General features: G+C 48.1%; 3 protein-coding genes and 1 non-coding gene across 5 annotated transcripts; 3 read left to right on the top strand and 1 right to left on the bottom strand.

Annotated features, from left to right (window-relative positions):
• Positions 1–172: 172 nt before the first annotated feature.
• Positions 173–7,388, top strand: UPF3B (UPF3B regulator of nonsense mediated mRNA decay). Of its 2 annotated transcripts, XM_009090366.4 has the most exons (10): positions 173–492; positions 723–829; positions 942–1,048; positions 1,786–1,884; positions 2,219–2,329; positions 3,007–3,050; positions 3,625–3,813; positions 4,295–4,446; positions 5,158–5,470; positions 6,298–7,388. In XM_009090366.4, the coding sequence occupies exons 1-10, from the start codon at positions 313–315 to the stop codon at positions 6,442–6,444; spliced, it is 1,449 nt and encodes a 482-aa protein (XP_009088614.2). In that variant the 5' UTR covers positions 173–312; the 3' UTR covers positions 6,445–7,388. The 2 variants fall into 2 exon arrangements, with proteins under 2 accessions (XP_009088614.2, XP_050830369.1); XM_050974412.1 differs by lacking the exons at positions 4,295–4,446; positions 6,298–7,388 and having other exon boundaries at positions 306–492; positions 5,158–5,317.
• A 3-nt stretch (positions 7,389–7,391) lies between these two features.
• On the top strand, positions 7,392–9,394 carry RPL39 (ribosomal protein L39). The gene is made up of 3 exons (XM_050974414.1): positions 7,392–7,530; positions 7,738–7,841; positions 9,090–9,394. Exons 1-3 carry the CDS (start codon positions 7,528–7,530, stop codon positions 9,136–9,138), a joined length of 156 nt encoding a protein of 51 aa, XP_050830371.1. The 5' UTR covers positions 7,392–7,527; the 3' UTR covers positions 9,139–9,394.
• LOC115484215 (small nucleolar RNA SNORA69) lies at positions 8,842–8,973 on the top strand. The gene has a single exon (XR_003944960.2). It is a non-coding gene; the product is annotated as a small nucleolar RNA SNORA69 (small nucleolar RNA).
• Positions 9,395–13,019: 3,625 nt separating the features above from the next.
• Positions 13,020–15,067, bottom strand: SOWAHD (sosondowah ankyrin repeat domain family member D). The gene has a single exon (XM_018914368.3). It carries the CDS (start codon positions 14,917–14,919, stop codon positions 13,909–13,911), a length of 1,011 nt encoding a protein of 336 aa, XP_018769913.1. The 5' UTR covers positions 14,920–15,067; the 3' UTR covers positions 13,020–13,908.
• Between the last annotated feature and the right edge of the window lie 2,326 nt (positions 15,068–17,393).

The following is a 17,393-nucleotide window of genomic DNA, read 5'->3' as shown; positions in this document are numbered from 1 at the left end:
GCGCCCTTCCCGGCCTGCCCCGCGCCCCCTCACACCCTAGCCGGCCCGAGCGGGTAGCGGGAGCCACGGCGCTGCCAGGGAACAGTCCCTGGCAATTAATGAGGCCGTGTTCGCGTCCCAGTTCGCCCGATACCGCTCTCGGTCCCAGTCGCGGCCGCTGACCCCACCGAGATCAGCGGTGGCGGGCGCGGTGCACTCTGGGAGTGGTAGTCCGGCGGAGGCAGCGGCACCTTTCAGGCACGGTCTCGCGAGAGGCGGCGGTGCCTGGGTGCGCGCGGCGCAGCCCGGGCCGGAGTCAGGATCGGGATCGGGATGAAGGAGGACAAGGAGAACGCCAGGCCGAAGGAGCGGCGCGGGGCCTCCGCAGGGCCGGGCGTTCTGCTGGCCGCGGGACCAGGCTCGGGCCCCGTCGCCGGCACGGACGGCAGAAGCGGCGCCGCCGAGCTCGATCGCTTGGAGCGGCCGAAGGACAAGAAGGAAACGCTGAGCAAGGTGGGGCCTGCGCGCCGCCGGGAACGGCGCCCTCCCCGGTAACGGGGCTCACTCTCTGTAACGGGCCCCTCCTCCCTCCGGTAACAGGGCTCCCCCTCTGTAACGGGACCTTCCCCCGCTAACGGGCCGCTTGCGGGGGCCTCCTGGGACGGGACGTGTCGGGGGAGGCGCGGTAATGACTCGTCCCCGGCGCTGCCGCCGCCCTGAGCGCCGGTCCTGCCGTGCCGCAGGTGGTGATCCGCCGGCTGCCGCCCAGCCTGACGAAGGAGCAGCTGGAGGAGCACCTGCAGCCTCTGCCCGAGCACGACTACTTCGAGTTCTTCGCGAACGACTCCAGGTACGGCCGCCTGCCCAGTCCGGGCGCTCCCGGGAGCCGCCGCTACTGCCAGCCGGGCCCCAGTGGTGCCGCCACTTCGTCAGCGCAGCGCTCTCGGTTTGTGTCTCTGCAGCTTGTACCCGCACATGTTCTCGAGAGCCTACATCAACTTTAAGAACCAGGAAGACATAGTCCTCTTCAGGGATCGCTTCGACGGCTACGTTTTTGTCGATCACAAAGGTAAGTGAGCGGCACTTGATTTATGTTGCTGCTTCCCTGCTGTCTGTGCTGTGTGCTGGCTGAGTTTTGGAGGGGTTGGCGTGAGCAGCCACGTCTGACTTGTTTGGGTTTAGTGCCTCAAAAACAGTTCCAATACCTCTAGAAATATGTACGTACATAGATCTGATAACATCGAAGTCCTTTAAATGAGCTGGTTTGCAGTGTAACAGCACACTGTGTTGGCCATACCCAGCTGGATTTGCCATACCCAGCAGCCATAAATGTAGTGTTCTTGTCAGAAGAGAAAGCTTTAAAGCCTGATTGTCATGTGTTGCATTCTGCTGTATTTTGTCAAAAATTGAGATTTGCTTCAGTTGTAGTGACTTAAAATATTCTTTCTTGCACAGTGAATGCAGAGTCTGTAGGATGAGGCCATTACATGGTGTGGTGCTGCTGAGGTGGTAGAACTGGCAAATCATGGGCAATCTTAAATCTAGTATGTCCTTCTGTCAGCCTGTGAATTTGCTGATTTATTAGTATAGTGAGAGTGTTAAGGTTGTGAATTCTGCTGTCTGTAGAGTGGTTTGTTTTTTTATTAAATTGTTTTCCAAATACAAAAATGTTTCTATGCTGTATAAGTAGACTCTTCTAGTATTACATATTTCTTGTGAGACTTACCTTTCTGCTTTAGATATGGACAATATAATCTATTTTATATCAGTTTCATCTTTATTTTAATGTATTTTTTCTCTCAACAGGTCAGGAATATGCTGCCATAGTGGAGTTTGCACCTTTCCAAAAAGCTGCAAAAAAGAAGAGTAAGAAAAAGGATGCCAAAACTGGAACTATTGAAGATGGTATAACAGTGAGCTAGTTTGTTTTTGCATGTGTAGACTTGAAACCCTTAGCGGTAATTGGAATGTAATGTTTTTGCTGTGACACTATAGTTCCACCAATAGGATGTTTGCTTAATTATATGTGAAGTTTATGAGCACTGCTAGAAATCTATTAAATATGATTGTCCCAGACAAACATAATAATGCAGCTCATTTGAGAGCTGCTAACCTGTGAAAAGGTGCATATAAACAACCTAGCTGAAGTAAATGTAACTGAGCAGTGCATGATATAAATACTTTTCATGCTACAGTATCTCTTCTTTTTCCCCCCTTTTTCCCCTTCTCTTCTGTGTAGATCCAGAATACAAGAAGTTTTTGGAAAGTTACAGTGCAGATGATGAAAAATTAACCTCCACTCCTGAAACTTTGTTGGAGGAAATAGAGGCAAGAAACAAAGAGCTAATAGGTATGGAAATCTGTGTACTATAGTTAACATTTTCCTAGATCACAAAGAAACAAATATGTTTTGTAATTTGAAGCTCAGCCTGGAGGAGACTGAATTCTTTTGCATGCCTGCTTACTATTTGTAAACATTTAGGCTAATATTATTGTGTGTTTTGTTTTGTTCCCATGCTCTAAATTCTTCTGTAGGTATAGGTTTTAGATGACAAAGTTCCTTCCTATTGCAGATGTTTGTTAGCCAGAGCAGGCTGTGGAGTGGCTGCATTTCAGTGAGATGCAGTGGTGTTTAATGCACAGTGCTGTGATCAGTGATGTTCCATGCAGGCACAAGTTAAGAGATAGTGTGGTTGGGTAAAATACCACCAAAAAAATGATCAGGTTGCTCTTTTTAAGTATCTTACAGGGATCTCTTTAAAAATGAGCATGTCTGGAAAAAGCCTAATGCAGACTGAATGTAGAGATAGGTGTAAGGGATATTTTATTAATATCCTATTAATATCCTAAAGAAGTTTATAGAATCCTAATAGTTGCCGCTTGGAGATAGGTTTGGAATATTTTTTTCACTGCTGCATGACAGGCAGGGGAATGTGTAAGGCTGCTTCACTTTATATGGAGCTCTGTTGTAGGTATTGCAGTATTGGAAAAGGCAAAATATTTTCATTTGTTTTATCTATTTTCCAGCTAAAAAGACTACTCCTTTATTGAACTTCTTGAAAAATAAACAGGTAAGACTTACCTCCAGAATTTTCTTGTTGTTTTCAAGTACAGTTTGCTCATTATATGTTGATACATTTCTGCCCTTCCTTTTGAAGGAGCTTTTGACCAACTTGTCAACTTCTGGTTCATACATTTTAAAGGAGTAGAGTGTTGGAATGGTGGTGCTTTGTGTACGTTCTGGTCACAGCAAAACACCTCTTTTTGCACTGACAAAACAGATTCCATTGTAGTGCTTCCATTTTTAGTGCAGTATGGCTGAGGTCCTTGTAGATGATCTTTCTCCTAGCACATAATGTTATTTTAACTTCTAGCAATGGAGGAAATCAGAGGTGGGGTAGATTTAAATAAAATTTGAATGATAAAGTCTGAGGCCAGTGATGTATTTGAGTTTTTTAAGACAGTACAAATTAAGGCTTATAATAAAAAAAATACTGCTTCAACATGTTCAAGTTCACAGCAACAACAGAGATGACAGAGATTACTCTTTTATAATAGAGGCAGCATTAAGGTGAGTTGTTTGATGGCTTAAAGAGATGTTTTCTGCTGTGGAGAGACACTTTCTCTTTGTTTTTACATACACAGAGACTGAGAGAAGAAAAAAGAGAGGAGAGAAGGAGGAGAGAATTAGAAAGAAAAAGACAAAGAGAAGAAGAAAGAAGAAAATGGAAAGAAGAGGAGAGAAGGAAGAGAAAAGAAGCAGAAAAATTGAAGAAAGTAGACAGATGCCCAGAAAAAGAAAGAGACAGATCAAAAGAAGAACCAAAGATTAAGGTCTAGAACAGTTCTTTATTATAAACTGTTACACTCCCTTTCCCCTATTATTTGTATATCAGTCTCAAAATGTACTTTGGGTATTGTGCGAAGAATCATATGAGTTTGGTGTTAGTAAATGACCAATTTTTTTGTAATATTCAGTAGTAGGCATTGTAAAGGTTTACATGCTGTAATATTTAAAGTTTTTGTCATGTGACTGTTGTACATGCTGTGGTAAACAGGATTGTGAATTCACTATGGAATGGAGACTATTTTTAAGCTTTCTAAAACAGCCTGGTTTAGGAGAAAAATCCTAGTCTACTGTGTGAATAATGCTTACTCATACACTCCAGCTTTTAGAAATACTGTGATTTGCAGTAATATTTCTTTAATGTTTACTTCTTACTGGACTGTGGTTCCTTTGATGCAATTTCGGTGTTGTGCCAGACAATATGTGTTAGAGTGAGCTTTTTAGTTGAGACTTCTGTTTTCTTTGTAGCTACTTAAGAAGCCTGAAAAAGATGAAAAAGACTTGGAGAGAAAAGAAAAATCCAAGAAACTGGAAAGAGAGACTCTGAGGGAGGAAAAAAATGCGAGTAGTGCATCTGCCAAACGATCTGATGGGGAGACAAAAGAAGAGAAGGCAAAAAAGTATTCTAGTACTTGCTATAAATATATATGTATCTATAACTTGTTTCCTGATTGTACTGAGGCTTAGGCTGCTCTGCCATGACCATGTTTTGAAATTCCTTTCAAATGCTTTTTCTCATGTAAGACATGAGCTGTGCTCTCTGTGCCAGTGCACATCCCCATGATTACAGAAAACTCTGTGAATTACCTGGAAATTCTTCATTGGTGGACAGATTTTAATATTTTTACAGCTCATTATAGGAACTCCACTAAGGAAGCCCATATGTAGGTGAATGCAGCAGGCTGTGAGCACTGTCCTTGCAATGAGATAATTATTATAACCATGGCAAGAGGAGAGGTGTTCTCTAGTTACCAGTCCCTCTAAGTCTTGTAAAAAGTCAAAAGTGGAAAAGTAATTCTCAACAGCTCCATGATCTGTTTGAGGTTCCGTTCTGCCACATGAGAAATACAGATAAGACAGACAAATTCAGATGTTTTTTCAAAGCCAGGAGAGACTCGGCCAGCTATGCAAGTAGGAGGCTGGGAAGCTCTAGTGGTCAGTGTCCTCTCTGGCTGTCATGCATGACTTGGGCTATCACAGCCTCTCGAGAGCTCCCTAGTACCTGCCAGTGTGTCATCTTCCTATTGCACATTTACACCACTATTACATTGATCTCCCAGCTCTGTTTGATGAATCTTTTGAGCTTAATTTTCAGTTTTGTTTTCATACAGATCAGAAGATGAGTGTGTAAAGGACTACAGGGACCGAGATAGAGATTTTGACAGAGACAGAGAATATGAGAGAGCACAGAGAGAGAAACTGAGACGCCAAGAAGAGGAGCGTCGGAGGCAGAAAGAGCGCTATGAGAAAGAGAAGGTTTTTAGAAGAAAAGAGGAAGAGGTGAAAAAGGAGAGAGACTTACTCAGAGAAAAGGGAAAGAAAAGTGATCTTACAGACTTTACCAGCAGCACGGACAAATCTGAGAAAGTAACCAAAGACGATAAAAAAGAGGATACAATTAAGAGGGATCGTATCAGAAACAAGGTGCTGGATTTCTTTAAATTCATGTGTTGATTCATAGAGATCTGTGGTTTTAGGATAAAAGCACTTCAAAGACAGAACCATGTGGTTTCTCTGTTGAAACTTCTCCCTGTTCTGCAGCAAACTCTGCCATTGCTAGAAATGTCCACTAAAATTTGCTTAACAGTGGTATTTCTTGTCACTGTGTAAGAACTAATCCAAGAAAACATGGGTTAAATTGTGATACACTGATCCCTTTTTATTTGCTGACTTGTGCCATAGGCTGTTGCTGTAAGGTGTTGGTAGAGTATCAGTAATCTGTTTGTGTCTGCTGATCTTATGATGCCTGAAAATGCATCTCAAAGTGGGAGTGTGATTGAACAGGTTCCTTAAAATAGGAAACTGTAACTTGCAGAATATGACACGTGCTCTAGGTTCAGGAAATAATGTCTTGAGTGTAATTTTATGTACTCTTCAAAATCTGTTTTGCAGTATCTCTGTGCTTGTTTTCTGTATCACTTAAGACCTTGTCAGGTACAAATGAAATTCAAGGGTTTTGAAACTGTGAGGTTGGCCTCTCTTCTGAGAGTATGTAAGCTGAACTCAACAGGAAACTCGTTACAAATAACCTCAACTCTGAGCAGTGTTGTAGTTTCAACGGGGATGTTGCTTTACAACAGAGACAACCTTGATTTGAGACAGTTGAAGTTACTTTGCCACCACTGTGGAATAATTAAACTTAGCCTGAAAAGTTTGAATTTGAGCCATTTCTAATACCATAGAAATGATGCCATAATAACCCTGAGAGCAGGGAGTTATGAAAGATTCTAAATAGTTTTGATTTATTTCAGGATCGCCCAGCAATGCAGCTGTACCAGCCCGGGGCCCGAAGCCGGAGCAGATTGTGTCAGTATGAAGACAGTGCTACAAAGCCCCCAGATCAGGGAGTGGATAAGAAACAAGAGGGTGAGAGCAGTCACACGAAGGAAGAGGAGTGACTGATGTGCCAGCCTTATGTGTTCTGACTGTCTGTGCAGCCAAAGAGCATGTACTACGCAATCCAGAAGTGCCTTCGGAGCGAAAAAGGAACAAAGGAAGAAAAGGGGGCATTGTGCTGTTGGATGTTTCTGGTTAAAGAACCTCAGTTGTAGATTCCAAATTTGAAATGTGTTCTCATTGTAATATTTTCAGTTATTTGAACTTATTTTCCCAGCATCTAACTACAGCAGAGAAGAGAATCTTTGCGAAATAGAAAGACTTTATGGCCTTAAGTTTGATAATAAATCAGTTGTGGTCAGGAGGGAATGACACCTGGATCAAAAGCCAGAGCTCTACTCTAAGGCAATTAGAGCCAGTGTTGGATACACTTAAGCAGAGCAAGCCTGGAGTTGCCTGGAGTTAACACAGGTGTTGCTGTATTCTGTGGTGCTCTTACATGAGGCAGTGAAAGCTGAAGTGTGTCAGTCTAGCACTGAGACACGTACACAGGCTGGGGCTGTTGAGGTACCAGTGGACAGGAGCCTTTTGGCACACCAGGAGCAGAACATCTGGCAGTGCAGTAACCATGTTAGGGAGGGAGAGACCGTCCTCTTCAGTGGTTCTCTGGATAAAGTAACTTAAGTTGGAGTGTATGAATAAGCTGGCTTAATAGTTGAATATGACTTTATAAATTCTCATGTAAAGTCTCCCTACATTGAAATGCTTATTTTTCATCAAATGTAGCTGGTTTGGGCATCCTGTTCTTTTCCAGCATCTTCCCTTCACTCAAGTCTGAAACGTTTCTGAACTCCTGCCCTCTCAGAACTGCTTCCTCTTCCCTCATAACTTGAAGTATTGTTTTACAGCCCAGAACGAGACTTCGCCAGTAGCAGGTCCTCCCAAGCTAGCGAATTTTAGCCATAGCTGTTTTTTGTACTAAACCCAAATAAACTCGCACAAACTCGCTCGGCCGCCGCCGTCCGTCACTGCGTGGGGGCTGCCGGGCCGGCAGGGGGCGCTGGGCTTGCTCCGCCGCCGCCGCTCCGCCCCCTTTCCGCCTCCTCGGACGCCGCCATCGCCGGGACGCCGCGCCGCTCCGCGCCATGGTGAGACATCCGCAGCCATCCGTGCCCTTCCGCCGCGCCCCGAGCTCTCTCCCCGAGGCCGCCGCGCTCGGGGGTCCTGGCGGGCGGGCGGCGGGGCGGAGGGAGCGGGAGGGAGCCGGGTGCGGCATTCCCGGCTGGCCGAGGCCTGGCCGGGGCCGCGGCTGTGCCAGGGCTGGCTGAGGCACTGACCGCTGCGCTCTCTTGCAGTCGTCGCACAAGACGTTCAAGATCAAACGCTTCCTCGCCAAGAAGCAGAAGCAGAACCGGCCCATCCCGCAGTGGATTCGCATGAAAACCGGCAATAAGATCAGGTAACGAGCTCGGCCCGTGCTTTCTGAGGAGCTGCAGCCGCGCAGGCTTCGTCAGGCGGCCTGGGCGGGACGGGCCGAGGGCGGGAGCTGGCGGCGTTCATGCCGGCCAAGGCGTAGTTTGTGCCCGGGAGGGCCGTGCAGGGATGGCAGGGCAGGTGAGGCCTCTTGAGGCAGTGTGAGGCTTCCGTGCCATTTTTTTCTGTAGTGGTATTGCCGCAGTGCTCTGCAAGTGTCCACAGACATTCAGCAGTGGTACATGTAAAGTAAAAACCTGAACTGTACATGTGGATGATTTATTCCAGATTTTGTTCTCTGGTAGCTTCTCTGTTCCCCTTCTTCTGACGTTCCCTTTCCCAATACCTATCTTTCATGGCTGCCCCTTTGGGCTCCTGCATTTTCAAGGAGTGGTTCCTGAGCCTGGGTGCTCTGAGGTTCAGGGAGCAAAGGAAGCACAGGACTTGGATGTATGGGAAGTCATACTGATAGTATGAAATGCTTGGCACCTGACTGTAGAATTACTTTGTCATAGTTCTTTGCTTTCCTGTTGTGTTTGTTCTCGAGCATTGTGCTTAGGGAAATGCTGAGTGCTGTGACAGGCATAGGGTGGTGCCTGTCCAAGCCCTCTGGTTGAAAACTGCAGCATAGTTTTTTTTTCATACACCCCTTCATCTGGGCTTTTTAAGGCAACAGAATTCCCTCTTCTCTTTCTCTCTTTGTCCTAAGCTGTGAGGAGAGCAGCAGGAGCACTGGCTGGCTCACACAGTGACCCAGCACAACATTGCTAGGTTCTGTTCCTGTAGCTGCTCCCAGCTTGTTTCTAGGTGGTATCAGTGGTGCGTGCACTCAGCTGGATCCTTGTCTGCCACGTGCCAGGTTACAGCTGGGTTCTGTTTTCAGCTGAATTGCAGTACTCTGAAATACTTGACCATAGGAAAGAATAATGGATTTTGGTCTCCTGGCATGAGTAGTTGGGCCATGGGTTCTGTCCAAGCTTTGTGTTAAAGCAGGCTGCAATTGCAGTGCTTCCTGCTGTGGGAGTGCTGCCATTTTCCTGCTGAGAGCAACTCTGTTAACACTGTCTGTGCTTCCACCCACACCGTGGTGAAAGCATTTGTTCTTAACATGGACAAGTACATGCTCACAAATTAATGTGCTTTCATGGGAGAGACTTTTTCCGTGTGCTGTTCTGCTTTCATGTTTAACAAATGTGTGTGTGCACTTTGCTAATTCACTCTGCTTTTATCTTAGGTACAACTCCAAAAGGAGGCACTGGAGGAGGACCAAACTGGGCTTGTAAGAGAGACTGTCCCAGGAGCTCTAATGAACATTGGTCTTTCTGTGTCAGATCGATAACAGTCTCAAGTCATTCCTTTTGTGGTGCTGGACTGCAGTCCCCAGTGTGGGGTTTTTATAAGCTGGTCTGGGATGTTGATGTTAACTGAGAAAATCTTTGTATCTGAAACATGGAGACTGTGTTCTATTAGTGTTCTTTCAGGCATCACCATGAGCATTGACACTGCACAGGCTTACAAATAAATATGGACCTGAATGACTTTGGTTTTGAAAATTATTTCATATGTATGTGGTGGGATTGTAACAGTCAAATTAATGGTAATGTTAGTTAAATTATCACCTAGTATGAGGAACCCTGTCAGCTCTTTTCAGGTAGAGTAGGCTATGTCTTCCTTTTCACTGACTGTAAACCATAAGAAACAAGTACCAATTTAGAAAAAAAGGCAAAATCGGACTTGAAGAAAATCTCTTACAAAATGCAGTACTGTAGAGTGCAGCACATATTGTCTGTGTACTGTATTTAGAATATTAAATAACATGAGTTTTGTTAGGGAGTCTGTGTTGGTTTGATAAATCAGCACCAACCACAGGTGCAGCTTAGTATAAAACATTCTCAGCAGACAGGTAGAAATTTAGATGGGGCTCAAAGGGTGTTACCCCGTTCACAGGGGTTCCAGGATGAGGGAAGAGACGAGAAAGTTGACTCCATGTATCAGAAGGCTTGATTTATTATTATATGATAGATAATATATAAAAAACTATACTAAAAGAATAGAGAGAAGGATTTCACTACCATGCTATGCTAAGAATAGAAAAGGAATGTAAATTAAACTCTTCTCAGACCGAGACCGGTCCGGACAGGTGTTCTGTGATAGGCTCTTAATTGGAAACAGTCTGACGGGGCCAATCACAGACTCCCCCCGTTGCATTCCACAACAGCAGATAAGAATTGTTTACAGTTTGTTCCTGAGGCCTCTCAGCTCTCAGGAGAGGAAAAATCCTAAGTAAAGGATTTTTCATAAAACATGTCGGTGACAAAAGGGTTTGCAGCTATTGAAAAAGGGAGAGGTAAAAGGCGATTAAGGGTCTCTGGTCTCTGGCATTCCAGCTCCCCTCTGCTGGTATTCTCTCCTGGGGCCTGTGAAACCAATTAACTGCAGGGAAGTGGAGGAGCTGTGGCTCTGCACACAGTCCTTTCTGCTCACTGCTCTGAGCTGGGGTTGCTCCTCTGGTGAGCAGGAAATCCCTGTCCTGGGCTGTGGCCAAGCCCATCCTGACACTGAGGGCTGCCAAAGGTGCTGCTTCATTCTTGCCTTCAGCCTCAGCTCATGGGTCTGTTCCTGAGAGGCAGCTTCCTGAGGAAGCTTCAGGCTGCCATACCTTCTGGGTTGCTGCTTTTCACACTGCTTTGTATTGCAACTCTGAGCAAATAACACTGGGTGCAGCATGTGCCAAACAGGTAAATGGTAAGAAATACATATCTCACTCAGAGGTCATGAGGTGTCTCCTTCCTAAGCTGAGCTACAGGGTTCTGTAACTCGGGGTGAGCAAGGTTGGGATTTTTACCAACTTCAGGATACTTGAGGTATCTTCTCTCTCCTTGTCCTGTATGGTAAAGTCTGGACTCCATCATCAGGGGGAAGCAGTAAGTCACTGCAACAGGAAAGCAGCAAACAGCATTGCCAGAGGTGTTTGAACAGAGGCTTGCATGCTGCAGCCACTCTGACTTCAATGATTTTTAAAGCTTTCCTGCACTCTTTTTGAAGTGAGTGATCAGGAAATAACAGCACTGCTGAGGACTGGAGTTCTGCCTTGGCATTCAGCTTACCTCCTCCAGCCTCTCCACATCACTGCTGGCAGGCAAAGCTGCTCATACAGTTTCTCTGTAATTGTGTCTATGGGGATCTGGCTGAGGAGGAAAACAGCAATTTTATGGACTTGAGAATGGAAAGAGACAGTTTTTTCCTTGGCATTTGTGGGAAAACTTTCCTGAGCAACAGATTGGACAAATTATTACTATTTATTAGAAAGTCTCCCTATTACTATCATGACTAATATTTTTATTAGGTGGAAGTAGCTTCTACTAAGGAACTGTTTTGGAAAATAACTCCTTGTATTATTTCCCCTATTTGACTGAATCTGCTTTTCAAGCTAGACATTAAGGGATAAAACAAAGTGAATTTAGTACAAATTGAGCTTGGGTTAAACTCAATCCTCTGCAGAACCTTACCCAAACAAATACCTCTGGGTTTGAATGTTTTCTGTTGTCTGTGGCAGCTTTCTTTGCCCTCTCCTCCCTGTGAGAGGGGATCAGGAATCTCTGCAGAACTGAGCTAACACATGATAACTGAGACATCAACAGAAGTGTTAAAGAAAAAACATTTAGATATTTTAGTCCATTGATTTTGGTAGATATGTTTTGTTTTCTGAGTGAAAAGCAAAGTTGGAGCTGATTGTATACTTGAGGAATATTTTTCTAAACATGTCTTTGTATCCAAATCAACTGTAGGTATGAAAATGAATCGAGTGAGGCAAAGGGGTGGGTCACTGGAAGGAAATCTGGGGATTTTTTTTTTGCTCAGTGGAAAGGGACCCACCCAGGGCAGGGGGTGACATGGTAAGGATGTTGTAACATATCTAGAGAAGCAGAGTTCTGGTTCTGCTCTGAAGTTCCCACCTAATTTGTCTCAGCACAGAATACTGGGTCAAACCCATGACCAAAGGATGAGGGCAAAGCTGTCTTCAGAAGGTTTTGGTTATCTCTCAACAGGAAGTAATAACTGAAAATCATTTTTTTGTATTTAGGTGCAGCATTTGTCAGCCAAATTTTACTTTCAAATGGAACATTTAAGTCCATGTTTCTGGATGGAGCATGACTAAGCACAGGTACTATTGCCAAGGAAATGACTTCTTCAAGGAAATTCTCTATTCCACTGTTTACTCTGTGCCTTACTCAGAGGAGGATGTAGGAGCCGTCCTGTGCCCCTTCCCTGACAGCTGTAAAAGGGTAACAGAAGACTAATAGGTAAAAACAATATTTTGTCAGTCCTGTCTGTCTTATCAACAGCACTTTGGTTACCAGAACTTGACACCAATGCTGTTCATGGAGTTTGTGCTGGCATGAGCAGACTTGTGAGAAGCCAGCCTGCTCTCCCATGGCATGGACATGGCCACAGCGGTTCCAGAAGGAGCTGCATTGACAACATCTTCAATCTATTAGAGCTAAAGCATTGTAGGAGGCATTAAATCTATTTCTAGTATGTTTTATATGTGTCTGCTACTGACCTCAAGGATTAAGATGTCCAGACACATCTCTTTATCCACCCAGGCACCTGGACTGGGCATTATCCAATCACTGGATCCCTGTTAACTCATGTGGAGGCTGCTCTTCCACACGTCATTATTGCAGACTGGGTTATTCTGGTGTCTAAGTAGTCTGAAGGTAATTGGAGTTTGCTCAGGATCTGTGAAACCCCCCAGCTCTAGTTCCCCAGAGGGAGTTACCTGTGTGTCTTTCTGTATCTTTCTGCATCAAGATGCAAATGCACCTGTGTGGCCAGGCCACGTCACCTTGAGTCCCTTGGTCACCCCTGCAGGCCCCCTGAAAGGCAGCTGGAAAGAAAACCACAAGTGCCCCCCTAAAGGAGCTGTCCCTGCTAGGGCTGCCCTGGGGAACAGAAACTCCCCAGTTCCTGTCTGAGAAGCACTCACAAACGGCACAGCTATTTAAGGGTGTAGGAATAGTCTCGTGCTGATGAGAAAGAGGAAGGGGCTGTTGTTTTTCTGAAGATATTTTAAAGCAGTACTGGCCTTTGAGAATGTAAAAAGCAAGCTGAAATCATCAGGGCAGAACTTCACTTGGTGAACAAAACACAAACAGGCGAGTAGAGGCTTTGCCCTTTTAATGCAGTGACTGAGACATACATGGACTGTTATGCTGCTGCAGCAATGTTCATCAGAGTTTCATTTTTGAGCTTGACCTCAGTAGCAATAAAAATAATCTCAATCTCACAGCCTTCACATACCTTTTCCACAGTTTCTGAGGATGAATCATCTTTCCAAAGCTGTTCCTGAACTCTAATCCCCAAAGAAGCCACCACAGGCTTCCCCCCTTGTGTCCTTCCTGCCTCCTTTGCTCTGGCCCCTATCCCTAATGAGGTGGAGCATTTCAGGCTTCCTGGGATGGGGATCTCAGGAGAAGAGCTGCCAGTGTGAGTTGCTCTGCATTTTGAAAGGCTTCTCTTGGCCTGGACTCTTCTGACAAACAGGGTCCTTAGCTCTTACTCTACTGAGAATCAGCTTTATAATCAGCTGTCATAAACAAACATCATCCCAGAGAAGGTGCATATGGCAGAGATCAGGAGATCTCGCAGGAAGCTGGAAGGCGTTTGCAGCATGAAATCCACGCATGGTGGGTCAGCATCCTCCTGTGGGCATGCAGGGTGTTGGAGCAGCTCCCCACAGCAGAGCCCCAACCATGGCGATCTGCTGGGATGCAGCAAGGAGTCCCCATCCACAGGGGCACGGGGCACAACCCTCTCTGCAAACATGCAGTTTTTTGGAAGGGCTGTCCCAAGGTACTGCTCCCAATGGCCGTGGTGCTCCACGCAGACACTGGAATAGCCCCAAAAGACCACAAGACCCAGGGTGGCCATGGTGCCATGGCTTAACCCTCCCTTGGGCAGGATTTTGAGTAGCCAAGTTCTTAGCTCCCTGCAGGCTTTTCCAGCTTCTATCCAGCATGGGTTTACTGGGGAATGGAGCCAGGAGAGCTTCAGCGCTCATGGAAGAAAGCAAAGGCCTGTCTAACAAAGCCTCGCAGGGTCGACAGGCCCCAGGAATGCTGGGCTTTTCCCTCGGCCCCGGAGTCCACACAGTCCTGCCCTGCCCCAGCCTCTCTGGATGACTTACAGTTGTTGTTGGTGTTGTGAGAGTGCAACTGGACCAAGTCCTCCTCCAAGGCCCCTGCCAGCTCCTTCAGGTCCCTGGAGGTGTCTGCTGGCAGGTACTGCCAAGCCTTGCGCCCGTTGTGGTCCCTGCAGGTGGTGTCTGCCCCGTAAGCTCCCACCAGCACCTTGATGAGCACCTCGTGTCCCTGCAAGGCAGCCAGGTGCAAAGGGGTGAGCCCGCCGCTGGCTGTGGGGATGTTCATGTTGACAGGGTAGCCTTTCTTCTGGGCATGGGAGATGACCTGGATGAAGCTCTCATGGTGGCCATGCTTGGCAAGCCAGTGGAGAGCGGTGAAGCCTGTCACAAAGTCTCTCCTGGTCAGCAGGCTGGGATCCAGGTCCAGCAGCTTGATGATGCTGTCCGCATCACCCTCGGCCACCGTCAGCAGCCATGCATGCTCCAGGGGATCGAGGACAAGGGGCAGCAGATCAGGGCTGTGCTCAGGCTTCTGCTCTTGGTGCAGCCCTGCAGGAAGAGTGCTGCTGCTGGATGTCTTCTGAGCAGCGGCGAACCGTATGGTGCTGCTAGGGCTGTTGCTCTGCAGGAGGATTTCCTTCAGCTCCTTCCTCCGGGTACTACTGGGGCTAACGGAGAACCTGCCTGAAGTCCTACCCCAGCTCCCCAGGCTGTGCCTGCCCCAGCTGATGCTTTTGTTGGTGTCCATCTTCTGCAGCGTATGAAAACGCTCCCTGCTCCCCAGCGTGGCTGGCCAGAGATGAGAGCTGCGGGCCGGGCCGCCCGCTCGGGGCTGGGCGGCATCCAGGAAGGAGAACCTGCGGGAGATGCCAGCTACCTTCTGCTCCGCCTCGCCCTTCTCCCTCTCCTGCCGGGCCATGACGGTGCCTCTGGCAGGGCTGGCCCCAGCAGGGCACGGCTCACGCTCCCCGGCACTCAACCCGCGCTTCCCCTGCCGGCCCTTGGCGAAGGAGGAACCGATCCGCACGGCGGCAGGGCACGGCGGCAGGGCATGGCGGCGCCGGGGCCGTGCGGGTGACCTTTGGTCACGCTGTGTCCCTGGCTGCCGGGCACGGCCTCCCACAGGGCTGGCTCTGCTCCCCGGCCCGGCCACGCTCGCCTGAGCCGGCACAGAGGGAGCGAGGCCGGGCTGCGGGAACGTGTGCGAATGCAGGGAAAGGGTGGGAATACAGGGAAAGTGAGGAAATACAGGGAACGTGGTGGAATACAGGGAGGGAGTGAGAATACAGGAAAAGTGAGGAAATACAGGGAACGTGCAGAACCGTGGGACCTGATGGAGGCATGGAGGTCCTGGGCAGCTCAGTGCTGACGCTACAGCAGAAATTGTTGAACTAGATTCTCCTGCCTGAATGGTCTTGTTTAGCACTGCTGGCTCAGCATTAGCACCTGAAGTAGCCAAAGCCTTAGGCCATAAGAGCTGACCAAACATAAACTTTTGATAAAATGATGCTGCTAACAAAACATTCTTGGAATTCAGCAGATATGAGCAGAATGCAGATGATAAGGGCCAAGGAAACAATCCCAGGAGAATAAAGTAACATCAGAAGGAAGCCAGCCCAGCTCCAGTGAAACCCAGCAAGAAATCAAGATACTGCCAGCCAGAATTTAGTGATTGACTTGGATTGGGTGATGAGTGTCAGGGGTATAACTGAGAGGTATGAATTGGGATAGGGGTGCCTCTCTGGAAGCACCAGCTTGACTGTAACCAAAGAACTAACAAAAGACTCATGGGAAACATTCACTTGAACCCAGCAATCTTAGCAGGGTCAGACCCTGTTACATTGTCTGGCGTGTGTAGATCCATGACACTGGTCTCAGGACACTTCCTCTGACCCCAGCAGCACCCCATGGTTGTCTCACTGAAGGAATTGCTTTACAGTCCCTCTGAAACAGGCCCCCATGGCTGCAATGCTTCTCCTTGATGCTGTGCTCAGGAAGGCCCAGGTTACTGCCCCAAGAGGCCACGTTCCAGTGGCTGGTGGGTTTCTCTGATATAAGGGAAGCCCAGCCTGGAACACTGGCTCCTTGCCACCCAGTGTTTCATCCCACGGGAATTTGGCCTTCCTCACTTGCTGTGATCCACAGTCTATGCTGACAGCTGCAGCCAGCAGTCTGTACCCTAATTTTGTTATCAATCAAGACTAATTTTTCTGCTGCAAAAGCTCCCAGTCCTCTTTCTCTCCAGAAGTTTCTTATCCATGACTGCTCTGACACCCGTGGCTGAACTGTCACCAGCTGGTTTTGCAGCTGGTCAGGCAGCTAAAAGTCACACCAGCCCCTTGAAGCTTTCTTCTTTGCCTTCTCTAAGCTTTAGCCTTGCTCTGACTTGCCCTGAGCTGGTCGTCAGCCTTGAGGGCCTTTGCCTTTTTCCAACCACTTGGACCAGTTTTTCTGGGATGTGTGGGGAGTTGGCGTAATCTCAAACCCCAAACAAATGGTCATGAAAGCTAATTGCCCCCTTGTTCCCTTTCTGGAGCTGCCTGATTTTGTCACTGGGTTTTGGTGGCTTCTGTGGGCTCAGGGAGGCAGAGAACTTGAACCACAGAGCCATGAGATCCTGGTGAACAGTTGAAAACACTTGGGAGGCATCTGGGGAAAACAAGGAGGGAAATAAGGAACTGCTCTTGGGGAATGAAGGCATTAATGGTGCAAAGCAAGTCTCCCATTCAAGGCCACCGTGGTCATGCCAGCATTAGGGACTGGACACACTGGTGAACTCTGACCATGATAAAATCAGGGTGACAACCTCGGGAGTCCGGGGCCCAGGAAAGTTACTTTGGGGAAGGAGTGAGTTTCCCCCAGCCTCGTTTTGTGCTTGTGCTGCCATCAAATGAAGGGAAACCCAAGCGGCACCAGCTACACCCTCGAAGCTGCGGCTGTGCTCATGACAGGCCGAGAGCTGAGGCTGCACTGCCGGGACGAGCGGGGCGGGAAGGAGCGGCGGTGCCACAGGAAGGGAATTGGGCACAGCCGCCCTCAGCCGGTGCCCAGCGGGCTCGAGCCGTGCAGCGGACCTGGGACAGGGCGAGTGCGCGAACCGCACGGACATTCCGCTTGAAACAGCAATCCATCTGCTGAGCCTGGGGGACCTGAACGGACCCAAACCGCGAACCCCAGCCCAGCCTCGGGGCTGCACGGCTCGGCCCCGGCCGTGGCCCGGCCCGTGTTACCGTAGGGGCCGCAGGGCACCGCGACGGGTCCCCCAAGGCCTTCCCGAGGAGGCGGCGGGGAACGCCTCCTCGCGCTGGGAGCGGGCAGGGCCCGGGGTGCGGCGGAGGCGGCCGGGCAGCTTCTGGGGCAGGGGACCCCCAGGCCGGGGCTCCGCGCTGGCCG

This window comes from Serinus canaria, chromosome 4A (genome assembly GCF_022539315.1).
Source record: "Serinus canaria isolate serCan28SL12 chromosome 4A, serCan2020, whole genome shotgun sequence".
NCBI classification, from domain to species: domain Eukaryota; kingdom Metazoa; phylum Chordata; class Aves; order Passeriformes; family Fringillidae; genus Serinus; species Serinus canaria.
Note: the sequence above shows the minus strand (reverse complement) of the source record. Positions and strands in the feature narration are given on the sequence as shown.